Here is a 23,707-nt window from a genome sequence, read left to right on the forward strand (position 1 = left end):
CAATCAGAACACTCCAAACAGGAAGTCACAGCGTAAAATATCCGATTCTTTACAACACAATACATGGACTCCTGATCGCAAATCATCACTATATCAACATTAAGTCTCATCCTGGAGCGAGAGCAAAGGGTCACCTAGAGGTCAGTGAGTCACAGATCTACAACGGCGCCATTGATGAGGAAAAGTTAACCTTTGAGGACATTTAGCCACAGAATTTTACATAAAACCACAAATCCTTTAAGCAAACATTAACATTTTAACTTCCTAATATACTCACCCAATGGCGGAAGCAATGATGTCATGGACTTACGCCGGAAAGGATGATAAATTAACCCCAAAAGGTAAAATAGTCCGCTACTGACATACTATTCTTGCATGAACTCACAGTTCTCCCGTGATCTCTTCCTGCTGATCAGGGCTGCGCACTGTGGGGGGTATGCACCATGAGTGAAGTTATCCCAGTTGATAACTTCACCCATGGTGCAAACATGTCTCACATTAACAACAATCCACTAGAAACATGAGCAAAAGAACCCCAGCAGTCATCAGCTGTTTTAGAGTGTAATGTCGAATCATTCTCTCTCTGTGTGCTACTGTCCAGTCAACAGGTGGAAAAGTACAGGAGTATTGTACTCAACTAGAAGGACAGTTACTCTTAAGTAGAAATAAAATTACTGATTTCAAAATATACTTAAAGTACCCCCCCAAAAAACTACTCTTACAGTAGTTTACAGTACTTTGAAATGTAATTAGTTACTTTCCACCCCTGTTTACAGAACATAACTTGCTCTAAATAACTGTTTCTTTTTGAATTTGCAGAGAAAGCATCTACCAGATCCTATCTCAAACCACACCAGAAAACACAAGCAAGAACTACTCTCAGTACAGCATCAACCCCAAAACACGCTACACCAGTGTCAACCTGTCTGCCATCCACAGCAACCAGGTTAGCAACTTTATCCTCTATTTATATAACAAAAGATTAAACCAGAGTCATCTGATTTAAAGACAAGGACACTGTGATGTTTATCATGTTGGATTATATACCATTTTTGACAGACTCTGAGCTAAAACAAGTCTTATTTATTCCATGAGTGTGGCTAACCTACCTGTCCTTGCATGTAGGTGCAGCACCTTTATGACGCCGACAAATTCAATCCCTCGATCAAGAAACAGAAGAGCGGCTTGGCTCCCATGCGTCAAGGTCAGATGTCTTTTTTGTGCAGGAACTATGGTGGCCCTTCTTATTCTTTCTCATCTATTCAGCCGTGTTAAGCTAAGTGGGGAGTACCTTGTGGCTTTGTGTTAACAGATGTTGACAGATCATAACAAAACAACCCATTCTCTTTATTATCAGAGAAGTCTTTTTTTATAAGCAGGAAACCACAATAGTTGTTCTGTTTTTCCTGTCAGATTCAGTCAGCGGTTTTGAAGAGTTGTTAAAATGGTGCCAGAAACACACGGCGGGTTATGAGAACGTGAACGTGACAAATTTCACTCAGTCCTGGAGGTCTGGACTTGCTCTGTGTGCCCTGATCCATCACTTTAGACCTCACCTCATGTAAGTGGCCCACCAGAAATCAGCTCCTTTTTTATTTCTTAGAACCCTGTAAGTATGTAGAGAGTCATAGCTGTGCCACAAAATAACAAGCTGAAAAATATCAGTAAAGGGGACTAAACAAGATATTAGATAATGGTAAATTCTGATAGATACTGTGGAAACCAGGACAAAAATATTATGATAAACCATTTTCCCCAACAAATTTTATCTTGCAGCAGCCAAACAGACAACCAGGATTAATCTAATTAGCATTTTTGCTGTTAAAGAGCCTTTATGATTCATTCTGTTGAGTAATCCCAAATGTTTCCTCCACAGTGACATGTCTTCTCTGGATGAGTCCAACGCTGTTCACAACAACCAGCTGGCCTTCAGCATCCTGGAGAAAGAGCTCGGCATTCCTCCCGTCATGTCCGCTGGAGATTTAGCAAACAGCGGACAGATAGACAAGCTATCCATGGTGCTCTACCTCACACAGGTGCAGAAGGCCTTCACTGTGAAGAGAAAGGGTAAGGTTGGGAATTTTATTCTTCTTTTTAAAATAAAAAAAGAAGCAATGATGCAAATATAGGCAACCAATACATTAACATCAGGTCTTTTCCAGGCTTTTATACATGATAATGTGTATGCATAGACCGATGTAATCATTAACTGCTTGGTGCCTGAAGAATACTTCCATTTTTACACTTAAACATGCAGAGAGCTTTGATTACACACATAAATATGTATATTTACCTTACCCATTTGTATGCAATGCACATACCAGCGTGTGCTTCCACTCTCTGGTGATCCCTCTGTATTATAAGATAGTCCAGGGTGCTGGTTTGGCCTGGTTGGTGGAGCAGGCACTCATGTGCAGGGTTGCTGTCCTCCACACTCTTTCTCCCTCTGTTTCCTCTCTCTCTTCAGCCATAAATGCAACCCCATCCACAAAAATATCTTTCAATTAAAACAGAATAAAATAACACAAATCATTCAAACAGAGTTAACAGGAGGATATAAAATGTAATGAAAAGCCAGACTGACAGGGTAGTTTTTGTAGTGAAATTGTGTTTTTTCAAGCAGAAAATGTGCCAGTAACATAAGCAAAATGTGCTTGACTAGAATTCTTAAAACGAGCTTAAAGTCAAGCCATTGAAAGTGGGTCATATACTTAGTCTGAGACTAAAATGCCAGAACTTGAAGCAAATTTCTTCATTACAAGGGATTAAATGTCTTTTTTTAAGTTAGACTAATACAACTTTTTCATTTTAGTCTTTAATCTTTTTTGTTCCTTTTTTTTATTTATTTATTTTTTATTTGGGATATAATCAGAGAAAAATACAGCGAATACACTGATAAGGAATAAACAAATACCCATTGTTTTTTTTTTGTTTTTTTTTGGTTTGTTTTTTAACAAAACAGCGAAAATTGGCTCTGCATTAAAAGAAAGTTATAATAAATCATGTTCATTTTAGGCTGTCTCACGACCTAACTTTAAGGATTTTAATCTGAATTTAAAATTATTTTTAGTAAAGACAAATAGAAAGGCAAAAGAAGATGTTCCAACGATAAATAGAGTTCAAAAAAGGCTTGGTTTGCAAATAGTTGTATCTGATGTTGATTAGGATCTTTAATTTTAGTTCATTCACACCAGAAAGCAAAACACTAAAAAAATCTGCACATTAGACTTTTTTCCTTCTATTTTGCAATTAAAAAAAAAACAGAACTTTAGCTAAAAATAATGTAGATATAGCTGTATGATTCAGGTGTCCATATTTATGCCTCCAAAAACTCGCAGTATTAATTTAGAATAACTTCCTGTTTGTTTGGTTGTTTTTTTTTTGTTTGTTTTTTTGTCTAATCTCAAAATTCTGTATTCTTTTCTTATCCTAATGGTCAAAAATGACCTGTTTCACCCTAAAAGGAAGCAAATTCATTGAATTTGAAACCCCAAATATATTTGGTATGAAGAAATACTACAATGAATCACTGAAAACTGCTCCTTTTTCATTACAACTTACCACATTTGGTTGTTTTTTAAGTTTTTTTATCATTATGGTTATATTTATCATTAATTCTTAAGTTTATAAATATTTGTGGATGTGAGTTTTTGCCAAGAGATACTAATGTCAGTTGAAAAAGCAGCACAAATTTACAGAAAGTGTAACTTCTTTGCCAAGTCAGAAATTTTTCAAAATGATGAAATTTCATTGAAGATTTGTTCAGGTCATTTTTGGCCCAAAGGGTTCATAATTTTTAGAAATACAAAAACGTCTCAAATATTGTCACTTTTTTATATAGTTCAGCTCTAATAGGAGTACCGCAATTTTCCTTTTTCACTCCAAAACACCTGGACAAATTTCTTTTAATTTCTTACTTTAATTTACTTCAGGGAAAAAATCTGTGTCTAATTATTACATATTTTTGAAAATCTTGAAGGAAAATCATAAAGCCAACTTTAAAGGCCAAAGAAGCACCTTGTAATCAATCCCAAATCATTTTTATTGATTTGTCTGTCTAATGCTGTTTACCTTTTGATGAATTCCTGCTAATAGTGACAGCAGCATCAGTGTTACATAACTCTGTTGCTAAGACACGGCTCAGCATTAGCATCACCTTAAAAGGGTCAGGTGTCCTCCCACTGATTGTGTTTGGTGTTGAGAAGTGATCAAATCGTCGCTGTCTCTTTAAGAGCTGATTACCCAGAATTCATTGGGCTTAAGTGGCTAGTGCTGTGCTCAGAGCCAGCCTGTACTGGTGCTGCTGCTCTCCTGCACTAAGCCAGCAGGCAGAGCAAACAGGCACGGTGTGGAGCGGGCTTATCTGGGCTGTCTAGGAGGGGATCTACTATTCCTGCTCTGGAGGAGGATTTTCTCCCGGCTCTCTGCAGCAGAGGTATTTTTACAGTGTTTGCAGCAGGAGGAGTTTGAATGTAAAGCTCAGCGTTTGGAGGCAATGAATGAGCTGAAGTGGGTGTGATGATGTACGCTCTCTCTCTCTCCGTCTGTGATGCTGCTTTCCTCTGCTTGGGATCCGCTGACTGATGTGCAGGCAGGAGGGGAGCTGTCAGTCTCCGGTTACCTTCTCTGTATGATGAAAGAGTGGGAGTGTTAGTCAGAGTGTGGCTCAGGAGTTTTTATGAGGATTGACAAGTTAAATTCAGCTGCTGCTGCTGCTGTGGCGTTACAGAAAATACAAGTAAAGAGGGACTATTTATATTCCTGACAGAGAATTCAGCATAAAAGGGCATACCTTGAAGATAGTAAAAAAAGGAACAAAGAGAATATTTTAAGCCACTGTAGCCCAGCTGCAAGTAGGCCAGCAGGAACATTCAATCTTTCTTTCAGTTTGCAGCAAAGGTTGTCAAAATATTCAAGACTTTGATACTTTATTGGTTTAAAACAGCACAACCTGTCTTTTGTAAGTGATGTTTTTATCAAAAAAGTATGAAACCTTTATAAAAGCGTTGATCTTCAGGCAGATTTTACCCTAAGGTGTCAGGAGTAGGAGAGAGAGGGCAGCTGTGGTCCAGGTGGGCAAACCCTGACATTTCTCATGTGATTTTGATGTTTCATAAAAATGCAAAAGTTATGTTAATGTCCGCTACAAACAAAGAAAGAGAAGATGACACTTGCAAAAAATACTCTGGCATTTAGCACAGGAATGCTTCCATGTTTTTGTGCAGTTCCAACCATTATCGTCTCTGCCCTCTGCTATTCTCTCTTTCAGACTGCAGCTTCAGTTGGCAAAATGCTCCATTTTCTGATGCTTTTTTGACACCATAAGGTCTAAAAAGACACATTTTTCTGATTTAATTGAACAATAGCATCAAAAGGTACCAAAGCTTTGTAAGAACGCTTATTTCAGTCAGTTTTTACCCAAAGCTAGCATGAGAGGAAGAGAGAAAGCAGCTGTGGTCCATTTAAATTCACAGGCTGGCAAACACTGATATTTCTCAAGCATTTCACAGAGATGCATGCATCATTTTTTTGTCTGTTACATGCAGAAAAAGGGGAAAGTAACACACTTGATTGCATGAATACATTGGCAACATTTAGTGCAGGAATGTTGCCATGTGTTTGTGCAATTCAGACCATTTGACCTTCTCTTCTCTCAGTTGATCTTTCTTTGAGTTTGTAGCCAGGGCTGTCAAATCCTTCAATATTTAGGTTCTTTATTGACACAATGTGGTTTCAAATGACACAATTTCTACTTTTTTAATGATCTATAGCAGTGAGCATCAGTTGGCAGTCCGGGGGCCATATCAGGCCCTCCAAACCTCCCTTGAAAGATGACTATATTCAGAAAATGAGAGGAGAAAATAAATGTCCTGATTTTTGGGGTATCTTTTGTTTTTTAAATCCTTACATCTTTACCAAATCAACCCCAAAATGATCAAGATTGCAAGAATTGCTGGTGACATCACCAGCACACATATTTGCCCCTCCCAAATTAAACCCAGCCAGGAAAGAAGTGAAAAACGTTCCTATGGTCTAAATCCAAAATTCAGTCACATGTAGATCTCATTGTTTTCGCATATTTACAGCAACCATATTCCAACATATCTAATGTGTTTTGACACAAATTCTGGATTTCACTTTACATGGACTTTAAGAAACAGATTCTGTTACCTGTATAGAGTTTATGCACCGATCCGATACTGTTTGGTTTAGAGCAGCAAAGAAAAACCAAAGGACCCACTGCAGCAGCAGAGAATGGTGGCTGCGTGACATTTCTCTCTGAATGTGATCATTAAAATGCCTTCCAGACCGGCGCTGTCATACATGACAAGGAGTGACACAATTTATCAAAAGTTAAAGAACTTTTGAATCATAAATCACTGCCTCTTACTTGTTTCCTCTTGAAGCTAGCTGTTGTGATTTTCCCATTGATGCTACTGATGCCTTGGAATCCCTTGCGGAAGCATTTCCAGTGAGCCTGGAACTCGTGTGACTTTGGAGACTTTAATGATTAAATCCACACCAGTAAACCTGATTTGAACATCTTTTTATCCATTTTAATCAAATTATGATCATTTCTTACCACTAACTCGAATGCTAACCGCCATGTTGTTTACCCTTTGTGAGGATCTGTCGGCCAATGGTTGGCTGTTCTGTAATCATGTCATGCTGCTTGAATAGAGCTTGATGGAGGGAGAGAGAGAGATCGAGAGCCTGTGATGCAGCCCCCTGTATTTTTGTTGTTTTGATAATTAGCAGTTAAACTCAATAATCAGCAGAAAACAACTTCAATTTGTTGAGCCATGTTCTGGTCAAACATAGGTCTAAAATAATTTGCTACTCTGTACAGTTAGTCCAGAAAGTTCACACTGGTATCGAATCAGTACTCATTATCGGCAGATACCCAACACCTTGGTATTGGAATCGTATTGGGAAGGAAGAAAATGGTATAGGGACATCCCTAGCTTTGGTACCAAAACAGTGCCATATTTTTTGGCCATTTCAGCAGTGCCCCTTTCTCTTCTCTGCCAGTCTTTGTTTGTGTTTGCAGCTATGGCTGTCACATGTTTAGAACTTTAAAACTGTATCATTACTATGAATTTTAAAATGACACAGTCTCTCTTAATTTGATTATAGTGTGAAGAAGCGCCAAAGCTTTGAGAACACACTGATTTTTTGGCCGCTGCTATGAGAGGAAGAGAGAGCAGCTGTGGTCCACTTAAAGTCACTGGCTGGCGAACATGGATGTTTCACATCTGATTTTGGTGTTTCATGAAGATGCAAAAATGTCTGCGACAAACATAGAGGAAAAAGTGGCGCTTTCTGAAATGCATTTGCAATGTTTTGATTATTCCCATATGTTGGCATGTGTTTTTGCATTCTAGAGTTTTAACTTCTCTTCTCTGTCAGCCTCTCTTTCAGTTTGCAGCCAAGGCTGTTAAAATTTTCTGTACTTTAATACCACATCAGCCCCATTTGGTTTAAATTTAAGACATATTTTCTTTCTTGATAGTATCAGAAAAGTGCCAAAGCTTTGCAAAAAACACTGATTTTCTGTCACATTTTTACCCTTAGCTGCCATGAGAGGAAGAGAGGGAGCAGCTGTGGTCCATTTAAATCAATAGGCCACCAAGCACTGACATTTCTTCGGTAATTTTGGCATTTCATAAAGATGCAGAAGTTATTGCTTCAGAGAGAAGAGGAAGTAGCACTATATTAAATGCACAACTAGATTGTGAATGTTTTGGTACTGAAATCTTGCCACGTGTTCGGTAAAAATAAGACAGTGTCACCTTCACTTCTGCCGATCTTCACGATCAGTTTGCATCATAAGCTGTCAAAAAGTTCTGTGATTTCAAACTTCATCATCACCAAGCGATTTGAAACGAAATAATCTCTCATTTAATTTTTGATACTGTCGAAAAGTGCCAAAGCTTTGAAAAATGGTGTTTTTCTAAGTCTGTGTTTCTCAAAGCTGCCATGACAGGAAGCAGGGGGAGCAGCTGTGCTCCATTTAAATTCACAGCTTGGCAAACACTGATATTTCTCGAGTCGTTTTTGCATTTTATAAGGATGCAAAAGTTGATTTTATGAAGAGAGAGTAAAGAAAGTTACAGTTTAAATGATATAGTGCCAAAGTATGTATGCAATTTAGAAGGTGTGCAGGAGTTTGTTAGCCATCTTTGATCATAAAAAAACAAGAAATGACCAACTACTAGGTGCCTATAACTTCTGTTTTTGTTGCAATGGTTTCGGTAGTATCTGTGGAAGTTAAAATTGCTGAATCCCAGGCCTGGCCTGCAGTTAGGCCAGAGGCCTTCAGGTGAGCAGTCATAGTTGAAGTTCAACATGCAGCTCATTTCCCTCTTGTCATTCTCCATTCCTGCAGCCTGACTTCCTCCTCTAGTCACAGCCGCATCAAATAGAAGGAAAACATCAAAAAGTAAGGTAACTTAACGTTGTGTTTCCCTTTTTCTCTTTCTTGTATTTTCTGCTGATTTCAGACTCTCCCGGCTTCCTGCCATCCTCCAAACCCCTCACTCTCTCCCAGACACAGTCAGCTGTCTTCTTCCTGAACAAGCTCAAGCACAACTCTCTGCAAAGACGCAAGGTACGCCCACTGTGACAGACTACGGCTCAGTGTTTACACAGCACCCAGAAATGTTTGATAAAGATATTTTCAAACACAGAGAGTGGCTCGCTGGCTGGAGTTCACGTCTGGGCCTTCAGACGTGACTCACATTTGTTGTGAGTGTTGATTCTCAGTTTCAGGGTGCATTGTTGCACCGAAGAGGGGTGTTTTTAATTAAAATGGTTTTAATATCTGTTTGAGTGCCCTACATTTTCATGTCTTATGACAGGTCTTTCTTGTTTTCTCTGCAGGACAAGTTAGCATCTGAGAAAAAAGGGAGAGAAAGTGAGAAAAGGATGGGAGATGAGGACAACGTGAGTTAAATCCTTCTGTTTTTTATCTCTACTTATCTTGCACTTTATTTTTTCTTTCAATGCCAAAACTCTAGCCTAAGCCAGTCTAAATATCTAGTTGCAACAATTGAAGCGGCAGTCATCCGACGAGGTTTAACATTGTCTTTATTATCCCTGTAAAGGGCAATTTGTTTTGCTTTCAGCTGTCAGCTGTACATCCTTTAGGCTCAACATAAATACAACATCAAATACACAATAAATAGAAGCCAGATGAGCAAAATAATACAAACGGGTGCAAAGCTACTTAATTACATTTACTCAAATTGCTGTAATTAAGTAGATTTTTTGTGTATGTGTACTTTTGAGTAGTTTTTAAAATCACTACTTTTACTTTTACTGAAGTGTATTTTGAGTATAGTATTGTTCTTGGTTACATTTTTAAAAGCACTGAATTCTGAGTTAAAAAAATAAACACTGAAAGCCACAACAAGAAGGTCCGAGCTTTCTGCCAACAACATGAAAATGACTGTTTGGCTTTCACAACAAGTAGGGTCAGCAAGAGAATGATTGTTGCATTGTACTTTAGGTGACATCACATTTTATAATAAATAACCTGGTTGAGTTTTGGCAGAGTTAAAATAAAACTTTATGTCTTTCATCAGACGGTGGTGCCTCCTCTGTCCCCCGAGCTTACTCCCACACGTGATCCAACTCCCGACGCCGAGCCGGACTCTGTCTCTGGTTTGTCGATGACCAACAGCGAGGAGTGTTACTTCTGTGGTCAGAGGGTCTACCTGCTGGAGCGGATCAGCGCGGAGGGAAAGTTCTTCCATCGGAGCTGCTTCACCTGCCACAAGTGCAGCATCACGCTCAGACTGGGAGGATACACCTTTGACCAGGCTACAGGTAAGTGTTGGCTCTGGGCGTCCAGACTTTTCTGATCATAGACTAACAAGCGCAGAAGCTGTTACACCATCAATTCATCCCGTGCTCCAGGGGCCTTAAGCAACATTTTTACAGATTTTCAGAGTTCACTTCAAGTTCAGACTTCAACAGACTTCGCTGATTATTTATGCACATTTTGTTGCATAACAGTTGTGACATTTTAGTTTTCAGATTTCTAACTTCAAAACCCAAAAGATCTCAACGAGTAAAATAATGACTGCACTGAAACATTAGTGAATCATGTCAGACAGAAATAAAACTTTGTGTTGGATGCAGAAATATAACATAAAATTCACTTAGCAGTGATAAAATGTTGGTTTTGATATAAGAATATGCCAGTTTGCTTGCATAAACTTAGAAAATTAAACACACTGCGGTTCATTCGTTTTGTACACAGTGTCCAGGTTTTATTGCACCAAACAGGGTTTCTCTGTTAGCCGAATATGTTTGAAAATCACCTGCAGCAACTCCTCTGAACATTTATTAATCATCAGAAGTGATCAATACTTATGAATACTGCATGATCTGGGCATGTTTCATCGCAATCAGCAAAAGGACTCAGCAGGTCAGAGAGGGTAAAGAAGGGAATCATTGGTGAAATAAAAAGCATCTATGCCTTCCCTTTTTTATGACCAGGAACTGGTTGGGATTTTAGGAGGTAACAAGAAAGCTGAAGAAAAAATCAAACCTCTAAAGGAGGAAATATGTTGCTAATGAGATTTAGTGTTCAGCAACACCTGAAGTTCTTAACCCTAAACAACCTCATCTTCACTGTCACATTTAAAATTGTTTTTTTAACTGAAATAGATATCCCTCATCTCCCTTCCTTCTTATACATCTTTTCTTTTCTTAATCAATTTTTTAAAGTCTGTTGATGGCTTATTTTCTCTTGTCTTTGCAGATTTTGTCTTCTGATCTCTGTTTTTATGTTGTTGGCCTATTTTGTGACCATTTTTCCTGCCTTCAACAGCTTATCTAGTACTTGTTTTTGCACATCAAAAGAAATCAATTAGAATACTCTGAAAGGGATTTTTTGAAATACCATTAATCTGATTCAAATAACTGAAAATAGTTACATTTTGAGATGAACTTGGTAAAAGGTGTTTAAGTGTGTTGTTCACTTTACTGGATAATGTACGCAGCTGGCCGGGGTTCAAGTCACCGCATGTATTTCTTTACTCTCTCTTACCTGTCCTATATCTCTAACAGCTAAAAGCCCTACATAAATCTTTTTTTTTTAAAGTCCTGAAGATCAATGAGCAGGTACATCCTACAGAAGGTTTTTAGTCTTGATATGTGCAGAAAAAAAGTGGTCGATTGTGGTGAACATTTTCTGATTTAACTTCTTATATCATGTCTTTTTTGTACTGAAATTCTGTGCTGCATTTTTTTGTTGTGTTTCTGTGTTTGGCTGCTCATTGTTCATTGCTCATTGTGGAATCTTTATTTGTGCTGCTTTCTTGGCCAGGATGCTCTTGAAAAAGCTTTTAAATATCAAATAGTTTTTTTCCAGGTTGAATTAAAAAAAAGATAGAAACATTATGCTTGCTTCTAGGGATGCAGAGATGATACTACTATGCTTAGATCTGTTGCAAGTCAGTTAATCTACTTTCAATTTCAAGTACAATGTTAGATTCCCACAATCATGACAGAAAGATAACTACTGTGCTGCATGCTGGATTGAACTTGTTTTCTTCCATGAGAGTAAATCACCTTACCTCATGAATATAGTTAAGGTATTTTTGTTTCTTTATTATTATGAATATATATTAGTACTGTATGATTTGGTAGTGATTGTGGCTGCAATTATACTGGAAAATAATGCAATTTGCAAGGTTGATGAAGATATAATACTGCACATAAATGGTATCATGAGTCTATTGGCTTGGTTATCAAGGAAAATAGAGAGAATAATGATAGTTTTAGAGTTTGTATTATAAGAGAAACAAAACCAGAAGTTTTTACACTACCGCCTCCAAAATAACTTAATATTTTCCAAGAAAAAATATATTTCCTTTTATGAAAATAATGGTATTTGTGCCTGTTATAAGCTTAAAGACCTTTCTGCAGGCATTTTTGTAAACCTTTCAAGTACTACTTAATACAAAAATAACTGCAGGATTTTAAGCAGTAATGTAAGTGCAAAGCCTGTATGCATCTGATTGCATTTAGAATAATTGTGCAGAAGTATTATGTATTATTTTCATTTATTTTTAACTTGTTTATTTCTTGTTTTCTATGTGTTTTGAATGTCAGTGTCACAAGTTTTTAATTCTAATCAATGTATGTGATGCAAATGTCAAAATCAGTTAGTAATCACGTTTAATAATTGTGATCTTTATATTAATCAAAATAACCACAATTATGATTTTCTCCATAATGGAGCCGCCCTTCCAGGATAACAATAGCATTTTATCATGATTGAATTTTCAAAGACAGAAGATCAAAATCTAATTTTATATATATATATATATATATATATATATATATATATTAGGGCCACAGCTGCCCTAAATTAACAGCACTGGTAATTACCAAAATCATTTTTTATGTTTCTGCAATGGTTAATACACCAATATGTAGAAGCTCTTTAACCCAAATAATATTTCCTTGCATTCCTGAACAGAAAAATTAGTTTTAGTGGTTGAATGTTATGCTTGATTAATTTCTGACTTCTCAGAGAAGCCCAGTGAGCCAGCTCAAATTTGGGTGAATTCAGTTTGAAATCCCTCATTCCTGTTCAAAATGGTTAAAAAAAAAATGGTAATGGTAGGGCTCACTGAAAATGAAAGAGTCCGCATTAAAGCACTTCATGATGCTGGATGGTCTTTGAGACAAATATGACAGGTGGTCTAATAAATTTGTTAAGCACTGTATATGTATGTATGAATATATATATATATGTGTGTGTGTGTGTGTGTGGGTGTGTGTGTGTGTGTGTGTGCAATGTTGGACTTTTGCTGTTATCTGATGTGCCGATATTTACAACTGAATTTTAGCTGATATCGATGCTGACATTTAAATGTAGGTCAGACCTAAACCTTTCGCCCTTAAATAAAAAATTTTGGAATTTGAGGATGAACAAATTGACAAAATTCAGTCTTAAACAAACTTTGAATTGTAAATAATGATGAAGAAAAATATTTCAGCTGACTAAAAAAATATTTACTGCTGATAAAGGCAGATTTTTATAGTCAAAATGAAGGGAGAAGTTTTCATTTCTGCTGATACTGATATCAGACGGATAATACTATGCATCCCCAGAATATATTATTCTTTTTTAAATTCCAGTAAATATTCATTTTTTCCTTTTTCTTTGTAAATTTTATTAAAACTTTTATTTAATTTTGAGGTGATGCAATGGTTGGTTTGTTAATTTTTTAGTTATGCTTTTAACCAAAAAATTTGTTCCAAGATATTCTCACTGATTTGAATTACCCTCTTTTGTTGTTGATTTTTAAGCACATCAGGAGATATTCTTACATTATAGATATATGAATGCAGGCTTAATGTTTTAACACCTCCTTTAGATTTAAGAAACCTCCTTTTTCACGGTTACTTGTTGGACTCTCCATCTAAATATTGTTGAAATTATGGAGGTTTATTAAGTTTTTGTCCGTGTTGCTGTGATATTTCGACTCTCGTTACCCTTTTTAGCGGCCCCTTGTTCTCTGTCAGCTCTCCACTGAAGCACTTGATGTTGGGTTGTTGAGTTTCAAACACTTGTAATTCTGCCTTCAACATTTATCGCTCTTATTGTATTACATATTCTCTCAAAGCTGGGATTTGCTACGATTAAGTGAAGCACTACTTATTTATTTATTTCTTTGATTAATAATTTGCGCTTAGACGCCTCTTAAAGGAGTCCCATTTAGCGTAAGATGAGATTAATGATTTAAGGAAGCAGCAGGGGGTTTTCCTCTCCAGTGTTCACTTCATTCAACGCCTTTTTCTCTTTTCTGTCCCGTCCCCTCAGGGAGGTTTTACTGCGAGCTGCACTCTGAAGAGCTGGAGCTGGGAACCGGGGCAGAGCCGTTGCGTGAGGTGGGTCACTGAACAGAACAGATGTAAAGCGCTCTGTTGCTCTCTGCTCCAGACTGCACATTAAATTACTTTGTGTCTGTTGTTCTCCTGTTACACAATCTTCTGTTGCATGTTATCTTTTCCTTCTGGTGCCGGGTCTCATGCTGTCAGCCTGCAGCGGCTACACTCCGCTAATGAGAGTGTTTTTGTCGGAGCATATGAAGCTTATGAACCAAAAAACAAGCAGCCTTATTGGTCTGGATACAAGACAGTCCTGATTATGAGTCCCGTCTTTACAAAACTGAATTTAAAAGAGAAAATCTTGTTTTTATGAATAAAAGCATTTTATTTAAGAATAGAGATGATGCACTGAATACAATAAGGTTGGTTGTTGTTTTCAGATGTGGGCACAGTTCATCAAAAATTTAACTTTGGGGCGGTGGTAGCCTTGTGGTTTTGTCCGCTCACCCATGTTTTTATGTTTTGTTGTACCTGAAGCAGCAACCTGGCTTCAAATCCAGCCTGTGGTTCTTTCCCATGTGTCATTTCCAACACTCCATCCCCATAGTTTCTGACTGTCTGTCATTCTGTCTCAATGAAGGTACAGAAAATTAAATGAATGATTTTCAAAAAATACAGAATTGCAATTTTTTATACTTGTTCTGTGATTTTGAGATGATTTTGGGTACAAAAGAGTGACATTTTTTTCACGAATATTCTCTTTTTGATTGAAAATATATCAAACTATGGCTGTAAGCAACACTGGCCCTCGCACCTCCACTCATGGTGGGGTCCTGGCAATGCCACAAAAAGGGCTCTAAAACCTGCAATGGGGGGAATATCACAGGATGTCACAGGATCAATGGATGTCTAACAATACCACTGTTTTTAACCCTGTCACATCTTGTAGGTTGCATTAGAGATTTTTTACAGAAAGGTGTACTTTTAGATCTGCAGAGTCTTGTCTCAATCTTGGGAAACAGTCGTCGATAAACATTATTTCTTTTAATCATCAGGTTATTATCATTTTCAGCTCTACTCTCCATTGCTGTATTTGTTTTTCTTCCTCCTTCAATGAGCCTGCTTCCTGACTGGTTATTGTTTCATTCCATGTATCAATCCTTTGAGCATGTGCTCAGCTATCTAAACTAATCAGGGAGGGTAAAATCACTCTTCACACGCCACTCTCCACAGGAAAATCTGCCAAGATAATCTTTAAAACCTCTGATAATTGGGTTTTGCTGATTTTGGGCTAAAAAAATTACAAATAATACACTTTTTACAATTACCTGTACTAAAGCCTTGATTCAGATTTCGTGTAGATCAAGCTGAATTTCACAAGGCCTATACAGTATAATATTATATATATTTATATATTTATGATATATACTGTATGATAAGAAGGGATTTGTGCTCCTTCTGTCCCCATATCTAGGATGGTAGAGGAAATCACAGAGAGATGAATGAAGAGAACGGGTTCTCCAGTGATGAATGCACTCTGTCCCCTCCTGAGGAGGAGTTTGAATATACTCTGGAAATTTATCCCTCCGCTCACACGCACAAACCTGAAGAAGATGTGCCAGAATCTGATGAGGAGTTTGAGTATACTCTAGATATTTGTCCCTCTGCTCAACCTGAAAGAGAGGATGTGCCAGAATCTGATGAAAAGGTCCAAGAACCATCAGACACTCAGACATATCCATCATCTAAAACCGAGGAGGAGATGGGGGGGCTCGTCCCCCATCCTGTCCCGACTGAACAACAGGTTACAAATTTGTACCAGTAGATAGATTTGTTTTATAGCAGAAGAGATAGTGATATTACAAATAACTTAACAGATAATAATAACTTTATTTGTGTAGCTGCAGCAATTTGTACCAGTTGAAGGCAAGAGAGTGGTTTTTGGCTGGTGCCTGACAGGAGAGAGTTACAATAGTCGAGATGGGAAAAATGACGGCATGGATTACCTTTTCCATATCTGACAGGGGGAGAATTGGTTTGATTTTAGCAATTGTGCATAAATGAAAAAGCATGAGTGTACAACTTTATTGATATATGTTGTGCTGAGTCAAATTGTACTCCTAATTTTCGGGCTGTTAATTTAACATTAGATGACTTTGGACAAGGGCTGTTTGTGGTTGTATTGGAGGAATATTGAATAGCATGCTTTCGGATTTAGAATTATTCAGTTGTAGGAAGTTTTGTGCCATCCAGCAGTTCATATCATCTAAACAGTCTATGACAGCAGCTAGGCTTCTAGGGCAGGTATATCTGTGTGTCGTCTGCATAGCAGTGAAAGGAGACTTTGTGATTCTGAATTATTGGCCAAGGGACGGCATATAAAGAAAAAATAAAGTTGGACCTAAAACTGAACCTTGAGGTATACCACAGTTAATGGTGGAAGTAGGGGAAGATGTAACATGAAACAACATATTAGTTTGAAAGTAAATAGACTAGAGCATGATAAGGACTCTTAATAAAGTGTTCAAGGTTCCAACATTCAGAATCAATTCAATAAAGCTGATATGAAATCACTTACATAAATAACTTTAATTCAGCCAGGGTAAAAATAGGTTTCAGATTTACAGAAACAAGTAGATATATGTATGTACAGCTGGTTAAGCTCTGTGATAGCTGCAGGAACAAAGCTGCTTTTGAACTTCTTTCTTCTGCACCTTGGGACCGAAAACCTCCATCCAGAGGGAAGAAGTTAAAAGTCACTGTGCCAAGAGTAGGAATCTTTAAAGTGGAGGTATCTTTCCGCTCTTACTGTCTAGTGCAGCGATTCTACTAGTGCAGTGGTTCCCAACCTTTTTCTAAGGGCCACCTACTCAAATCTAAGAAAACCCAAGCCCCTCCATAAACATAAACAACAACTTTAATTGTTTTTATTTACAAAATCCCTGCATAATACACCTACATACACTTGATTCAACAAAATATGTAATTATAAACTTACAACAGCCAATTAGGGCAACTTTAAAAACAAACAATAAAGAGGAGCTGTTTATATAAAAGAAAAATACTTTTAAACTAATTTAAAACCTAGGATTTTTTCACTTTAAAAGTCAGAAATGTACCTGAACAAAAGCTACGAATTTTTGTAATTAAAAAGCTGTAAAGCTAACCACTGTTTTCAGTTTGGTCTTGTAATTTTTTTGACATTACAGTGTCTGTTTTGGTCATAAATTAACAGATTTTCCCTTTTTACCATCTTTAGGTTGGCTCCAATACCCCATCTTACATTTTTTTTTCCAATCATGATTTTTCAAAAAAATATACATATATGTCTAATTTTGACAACATCAGTGCAGACAGCCCCCCTCCCGGTTTGGAACCACTGGCATAGTATAATGGGATGTTCGGTGAAGCTGTGACTGACAAATCAGTCAACTAGTTTATTTAGTCATCTGGTTTCTATCTTTTAGAGACCAAACCTTAAAGCCAAGACTGATTCAATGAAAGCACAAAAAATATGATCATTAAGGTCTGATTAAGTTGAAAGTACAAGAGTTTATTTTAACTATGCATGCACCCACTAGTGAGCCTTTTCACATCCCGCCTCATAGTAAGCTTTAAAGTTCAGTTTTGAATCAACTGTGTTCCCATAGGCTGTTTTATCTAAAGGCAAAGATAGATAACTGCCTGAGGCCTCTGCTTCAAGGGGCCTGAAGATAAAGTTGTTATAGGTGTGCATGGGATAATGAGGTATGCCTCTAAAATCATTTCCAATGTTTAAGGCATGTATTTAGAGTGTCTAAGTGTTGTTTTGTGTTCCCCTTGCTTAAGTATAAATCAGCAGGGACATGCATTGCAAAATGGCTGTGCTCTTTTATTTGTTTTAGGAAATCTGAGCAGGTAATGTGCTTCTGCATGCACCTGTGCATTGTCATGTCTATGGAGCCATTTGTTTTAAATGTATTTCAAAATACATGTCCCGATTTTCACACTGTAAGTCTATATAGTGGATTACTTGAATTAACATGTTTCCTCCATCACTTTATACAAGAAAAGTGTTATATTCAGGTCAGTAAAGTATTTTAAAGAGGCATTTTCTCTTTCTGTTTCAGGAAACTCAGAAAGAGAAGAATGAAGAGAATGGGCTCTCCAGTGATGAATACACTCTGTCTCCATCTGATGAGGAGTTTGAGTATACTCTGGATATTGGTACCTCTGGTCACACACATAAACCTGAAAAAGAAGATGTGTCTGAATCTAAAGACAAATCTGTAGAACCGTCAGAAGCTTCCATAGATCCTCCATCTAAATCCGTTGAGGAGACAGAAGAGCTCATCCAAACCCCTGTCCCTAAACCTCGCATCTCTCGACATACGACACCCAGCCCTCAGCCCTCTCCTCCAATTGCAAAACCTCGCACGATCCACCTTAGCAACCCCCTGACTCCAGAAAAACAACTGCCCCAAACTACAAAACAGAGGTCTAAGTCGGTCCCAGACTCCCGTCCCAAGCAGTCGCTCCGAAAGCTCCAGCTTACCGATGAGGAGAAAAGCCAGCTAGTGAATCTGCAGAGCTTCAGTGCCGACTCGGACTCTGAAACCCCCGGCGGATCCTCCTCTTGCTCGTCATCCTCTGCCACAGCAGGAGGTCCGAGCCCCCCGAAGGCAGAGGGCCTGGACGGGCAGGAGGAGGAGGGATACTGGAGCGGGAGCACGGCCGGACACGTACGGGAGAAGAGGAACCGACGCTGCTTCAGGAGGAAAGAGATGCCAGAGGGACAGACGAGAGTGAGGTCGAAGTTTTCTCCATGGAATCTGTCGTCTCCAAGGATCAGCAGAGACACAAGGCTTAGCGTTCACATCAACCATCCAGGGAGAGTGGGTAAGTCTGGGTACCTGTATGCATGAAGATGTCAGTGTGTGCAGTAATGTGTAAAACTTTTAGGAAGAAAGAGTAATGGCAGCTCAAGTCAAACACATTTCCCTCAACAATCCACCTTTCTAACCCCCTAATCCAGAAAAACACCCACTTCAAACCCCACAAAGAGATCTTTGATACCCTTTTCCCTCTAAGCAAGTTTCACGGCTATTACTGGGCTACAGCTGGAGCCAGTTCACATCTAGTTCAATCTAAGATGAGTCAGAAAACGGCAGCCTGTGCAACTTATGTTGTAAAGTCCACACCAAACTGTACATTCACCCTTCACGTCCAAACTAACCAACATAATGTTGCAGATATAATGTTTTTGCGTCATTTGACAAACCATTAACAATCATTTGTAACCCAGAGTTTGTAACAGTGCTTCCTCTTGTGTTAAGTTGTCTCTGAACAGCAATCTTAACCCCAGCAACACCTAAACATTGAAGCAAGAACTTGAGTTCAAAATGGGCCATGTTTGGACGTAAGCATAGCTGGTTTGCTTGTCTATGAGTGGTAACAGGCCAGAGAGCCCATTTATTCCATCACTGTAAGCCTGCGTCTTCATTTCCCATCAATACTAGCTCCCTCCAGCTTTCTTTGTACCTCATCTGATGCCAGCACAGCCAGGAGACAGCTTGTCTCCTCCTTGGATAACTTTTACTCTCCTTTTACATCCGTTGCTGTCTCATTCAAGACTCTGTTGTTTGCTCTTCCTGTTTTTTTGTACATTCCAGTTCCACCCCAAACCACAGTCGTATGCGTTCATTTCCCAACATAAGCTCACAGCCCTGATGTAAACTGGGTGTTTCTCTGGACCAGCATGAAGTTGGTGCCACGCTGGCAAAGGGTTATTTCTATGGTTATGGAAAAGAAAGAACTGTGCATGTTTCGACTGGTGACTTTCTTCAGTCTACCTCAGAAGAGTCACATGATGTTGCTGTGACATGTCTTATCAGCTGATCTTATGTAGGTTTGGTGGTCATCCTGTCAATCAAGACAGGGCGACCTCGCCTCCTTCTTCCCATTCCTATGTGTCTGTTTCTGAATCCCAGTGGCTTCCATGATCTATCTGTGGAACTTGTTGCTCAGTGAATTGATAACCCTGGCGTTTTCCCAGTCCATGATGTGGATCAAACCTGCATTAGATCAGGTCATAGACATGTCACAGCAACATCACATGACTTCTGAGGAAGACTGCAGGAAGTCAGCAGACGAAACATGTCAAGGGCTGAATCTCAGTCACCTTCCTAAACCCTGAGCCTTTATGTACTTATTGACTGCACTTGGAAAGTGACTGAGTGCATGAGGCTGCAAGGCTCTAACTGGTATAAAGGGGAATGGGACAGCCCTTTGTGTTTTTGTTGACAGTCGGCATCTTGCAGAGAAAAACACAAAGATTAAAAAAAAGCATGCCTGGCCTATAGGCCCATTTCCTCAGTGAATTAAGGCAGTCTTATAAAATAAACTCACAGGAAAATTCATTTTTCTGCGTCAACACTGAATGCACCCTCATGCTCATGCTAATTCCCTCATGCTAAGTCTGCAGATATGCCCACTCACGGAAAGGGTGCATAAAGGGCTCAAAAATTCTAAGAGAAATCCCTCACGCACTTTACAGTTTGACAGTGGGACAGCCCTAAGCCCTCACAGACTTAGCGGGACCGCCTCAAAGTCAGTGAGTGAGTGGGTGTGGACATTGAGACTGGGACAAGGTGACAAAAAAATGCATGTCTATCAGTAAGAATATGCAGAAATGAATCTTTGCTTTTGTTGGGTTTTAAAATTCCATTATTGTGCTTTCTGTTTGGATAAAGAACTGCTTTTACTTTGAAAGGAACTACAGACAGTCAGAGTTTTCAAAAAAAAAAAAGGAGGACCCAAATGCAGAACCAAACTAGATTTATTTAAAGAAACAAAAACTTTCTTTAAACACAACTCCAAAGGAAATAAACACTCAAAGTCCAAAAACTTGCAGGACAATCACGAGGAGCAACACTGGGAAAGACACAGGACTATCTGACAAAGACAAAGGGACACACAGAAACAAAATAGATTGGGATTGATTAGACACAGGAAACAGGTGTGGCAATCAAAGTGAAGAGAAACCAAGGCAGAGAGAAAACCAGAAATCACACAGCAGGAGCAAACTACAAAACAAACAGACAAAATGGAACCCTTCACAAGACATTTACAAAGAAACACACTGGGGTTGAAAGACAACATAACACATTAAACTAGAAACTAACACTAAGGAAATACTGTATACTCAGGAGGATACAAAAGGCAATAACAAACTACAACCAAAGGGAACTGAACACACAACAAACACAACACAAGAAGGGAAACAACGAGATATTTTTTTTAAAAAAGGGAACACCAAAACTCTGAAACATTAAAACAAAAACTCAAAATCATCACACAGACCTTGGGTAGATCAAAGATTATAACATGAACTTAACCACGGAAAAAGGAGCTTGTTATGGATTGAAAGGAAAAAAGGAAAATAAAAATGAAATGTTTAAAAATACAAGGCTCAGATGACTTTACTTGTGTGCACTGAGGTGTTTCTGCGTTTGTAAAGTGAAATTGACATTAATGATGTGGTTTTCCTATTTGACATCACCGTGGCTGCAGGATGATGCTGCAGTGGCTTAACCAAAGTGTGCTGAAAGAGACAAAAAAGCATGTGATAATAATAATGCATCAGTGCTGACAGCCCTACTTAAAACCTTTTTTATGAGGAGGATTTTTTATTGATTGATTGTTCATTCATGTGCTATGTGGTGCTATTTAATTCTTTCTTATTCTTAACATTGTAACCTCATACATATTTCATCTTGTGCATTTTGTAAAGCACTTTTAATCTGCCTATATTTTGATTTTGTTTGTTTTGTTTGCCTCTTGGAAAGCACTGTGTGACCTTGTTTAGATAAAGGCTACTGCATATTAATACAGTTTTTAAAGTTATTATAATAATTCTCATCCTCAAGCAGTGGATCCTTAAAGAAAGAAGAAAAGATAGTTTCCTCTGGCTGCTGTTCATCTTTGTCATTATTAGTGGCTTACTTCAATGAGAATCCTGATGTCTTTGTGCTTGTAGTGTTTGCTTTGAGTTAGCAGACATTGCATTTGTGCTTTTGAGTTGTGCACGCTGCCTCTTTCTTTTTTAAGTCTGATTTACTCGTCTCCTCCTCTGATGAAAGAATATATTTGCAGGGGAGTGAAACCTTTGCCGTGGTGTTACTGGGATCTGTGTCATTCTGATTTCACACTTGCACCAACACCTTTCTTACATTTCCCCTCAGAAACAACGTTCAGACACATTCATAGCACCTCAGAAGAAGGCATCGATGGAGATGATGACGATGACGATGACGACGATGAGATGTTTGGACAAGATGATATCGATTTATTCAATGAGAAAGTAAGAAGAGAAACTGAGCTGATGTTTTTGTTTAAATTTATAGTGACTCTACCGGTACTGACTCCCTGCTGTAGTTTCAGTCGCTGCCGTCAGACCCTCTGGAGGCAGAGAAGCTGGAGTTGATGAAGCTGAGGACGCTAGAGCGGCGAGCAAAGATGAGTGAGTTACAGCGACTGAGGAAAGCTCAGGTTAGTGCTTCCCTGACTTTAACAACATGCATTTCTAATAAGGGGTTTGTTATTCATGTACTTTATTCATTACCCCTTTAAAACTATTTTTATTAAGCCCTACATACACAAAAATGTATAGATAAGTGTTTATATTGGTCATAAATAAAACTCTGTATTGAAAGCTAGTGCCATATACAGCGGTTGCAGTCCTCGATGCACGGGCCACAGTTTTGATTCCTGATCCTGGTGCATGTTTAGTGCATGTCTTCCCCCACTCTTTCCCCATGTTTCCTGTCTCTCTTCAGCTGTCCTATCTAAGAAGGCAAAAGCCCTAAAACTAATATTTAAAAAAAAAGCGTTTCCAGCCATAAGAAGAAATAAAGATCGCACTAAATAAGTGAATAAATAATGTATCATATAAAATTATGAAAGAAACCCAGCACATGAAAAGCTGTGACTGTGGGATGAATACTAAGCCGATTCCTTGACACAATTTAAGAAAAAATAAAAACTGCACTATAATCCCACAACTGGTTGAGCAGATTTGTGATGAAAGGTTGCCATACACGCTTTAACTTATCCTTTGATCCTCCTAGAGAAAGTCTTATCCTTTCTAGCTTCTGAAATGTTTGAATGAAACCTTTTTAGCAGAAAAAAACTAAAAATATAGAGGGAAACCTGACAAAGATAGTAGGCTGTTAAGAAGAAAATCTGGGAGTATCCAAAGCAGGCGAGGCAAACAAGTTTTGATATAAGACAAAGATAACCGGAGCAAATACTAAATGCAGTTTTACATGATGATTCCATTTATTAAGGGGAAAAAGTCATCCAGACCTACCTGGCCCCAGAAATTAATTGTGATTAACGGCATTTTTGGAAAGCTGCGTTCGGTTTTACCAGCCACACCCAGGCCTGATCACAGCCAGACCTCTTGACTCAGGAAAAACCATTATAGAACCAGTCTGACAAAACGAAGTAGGCTAAAGATCTCAAAAAGCAACACACCATCTAAAGAATTCAAAGAAGAGATAAGAAACAAAGTCTCTGACATCTATCCATCTGGAATGGCTTATAAAGCCATTTTTAAGGCATTGGGACATCAGCAAACCATGGTGAGAGCCATTATCCACAAACTAAGAGAATTGGGAACAGTGGTGAACCTTCCCAAGAGTGGCTTGCCTACCAAAATTACTCCAGAAGCACAAAGACGACTCTTCCAGGAGGTCACAAAAGAACCCAGACCATCTAAAGACTTGCAGGCTTCACTTGACTCAGTTAAGGTCAGAGTTCATGACTCAACAATAAGAAAGAGACTGGGCAAAAATGGCATCCATGGGAGAGT

General features: G+C 38.4%; 1 protein-coding gene across 2 annotated transcripts in view; it reads left to right on the top strand.

Moving 5' to 3' along the window:
• The window catches only part of mical1 (microtubule associated monooxygenase, calponin and LIM domain containing 1), a 56,387-nt gene that overhangs the window by 23,180 nt on the left and 9,500 nt on the right, over positions 1 to 23,707 (top strand). For both annotated transcript variants that reach the window (XM_041799779.1, XM_041799780.1), the window contains 11 exons: positions 820 to 946; positions 1,126 to 1,204; positions 1,414 to 1,561; positions 1,877 to 2,067; positions 8,505 to 8,611; positions 8,884 to 8,946; positions 9,588 to 9,831; positions 13,847 to 13,914; positions 17,964 to 18,732; positions 22,077 to 22,195; positions 22,270 to 22,383. In XM_041799779.1, coding sequence (XP_041655713.1) covers positions 820 to 946; positions 1,126 to 1,204; positions 1,414 to 1,561; positions 1,877 to 2,067; positions 8,505 to 8,611; positions 8,884 to 8,946; positions 9,588 to 9,831; positions 13,847 to 13,914; positions 17,964 to 18,732; positions 22,077 to 22,195; positions 22,270 to 22,383 — 2,029 coding nt within the window. The remainder of the gene's footprint in view (positions 1 to 819; positions 947 to 1,125; positions 1,205 to 1,413; positions 1,562 to 1,876; positions 2,068 to 8,504; positions 8,612 to 8,883; positions 8,947 to 9,587; positions 9,832 to 13,846; positions 13,915 to 17,963; positions 18,733 to 22,076; positions 22,196 to 22,269; positions 22,384 to 23,707) is intronic.

Source organism: Cheilinus undulatus, linkage group 11 (assembly GCF_018320785.1).
Source record: "Cheilinus undulatus linkage group 11, ASM1832078v1, whole genome shotgun sequence".
Classification (NCBI taxonomy): Eukaryota; Metazoa; Chordata; class Actinopteri; order Labriformes; family Labridae; genus Cheilinus; species Cheilinus undulatus.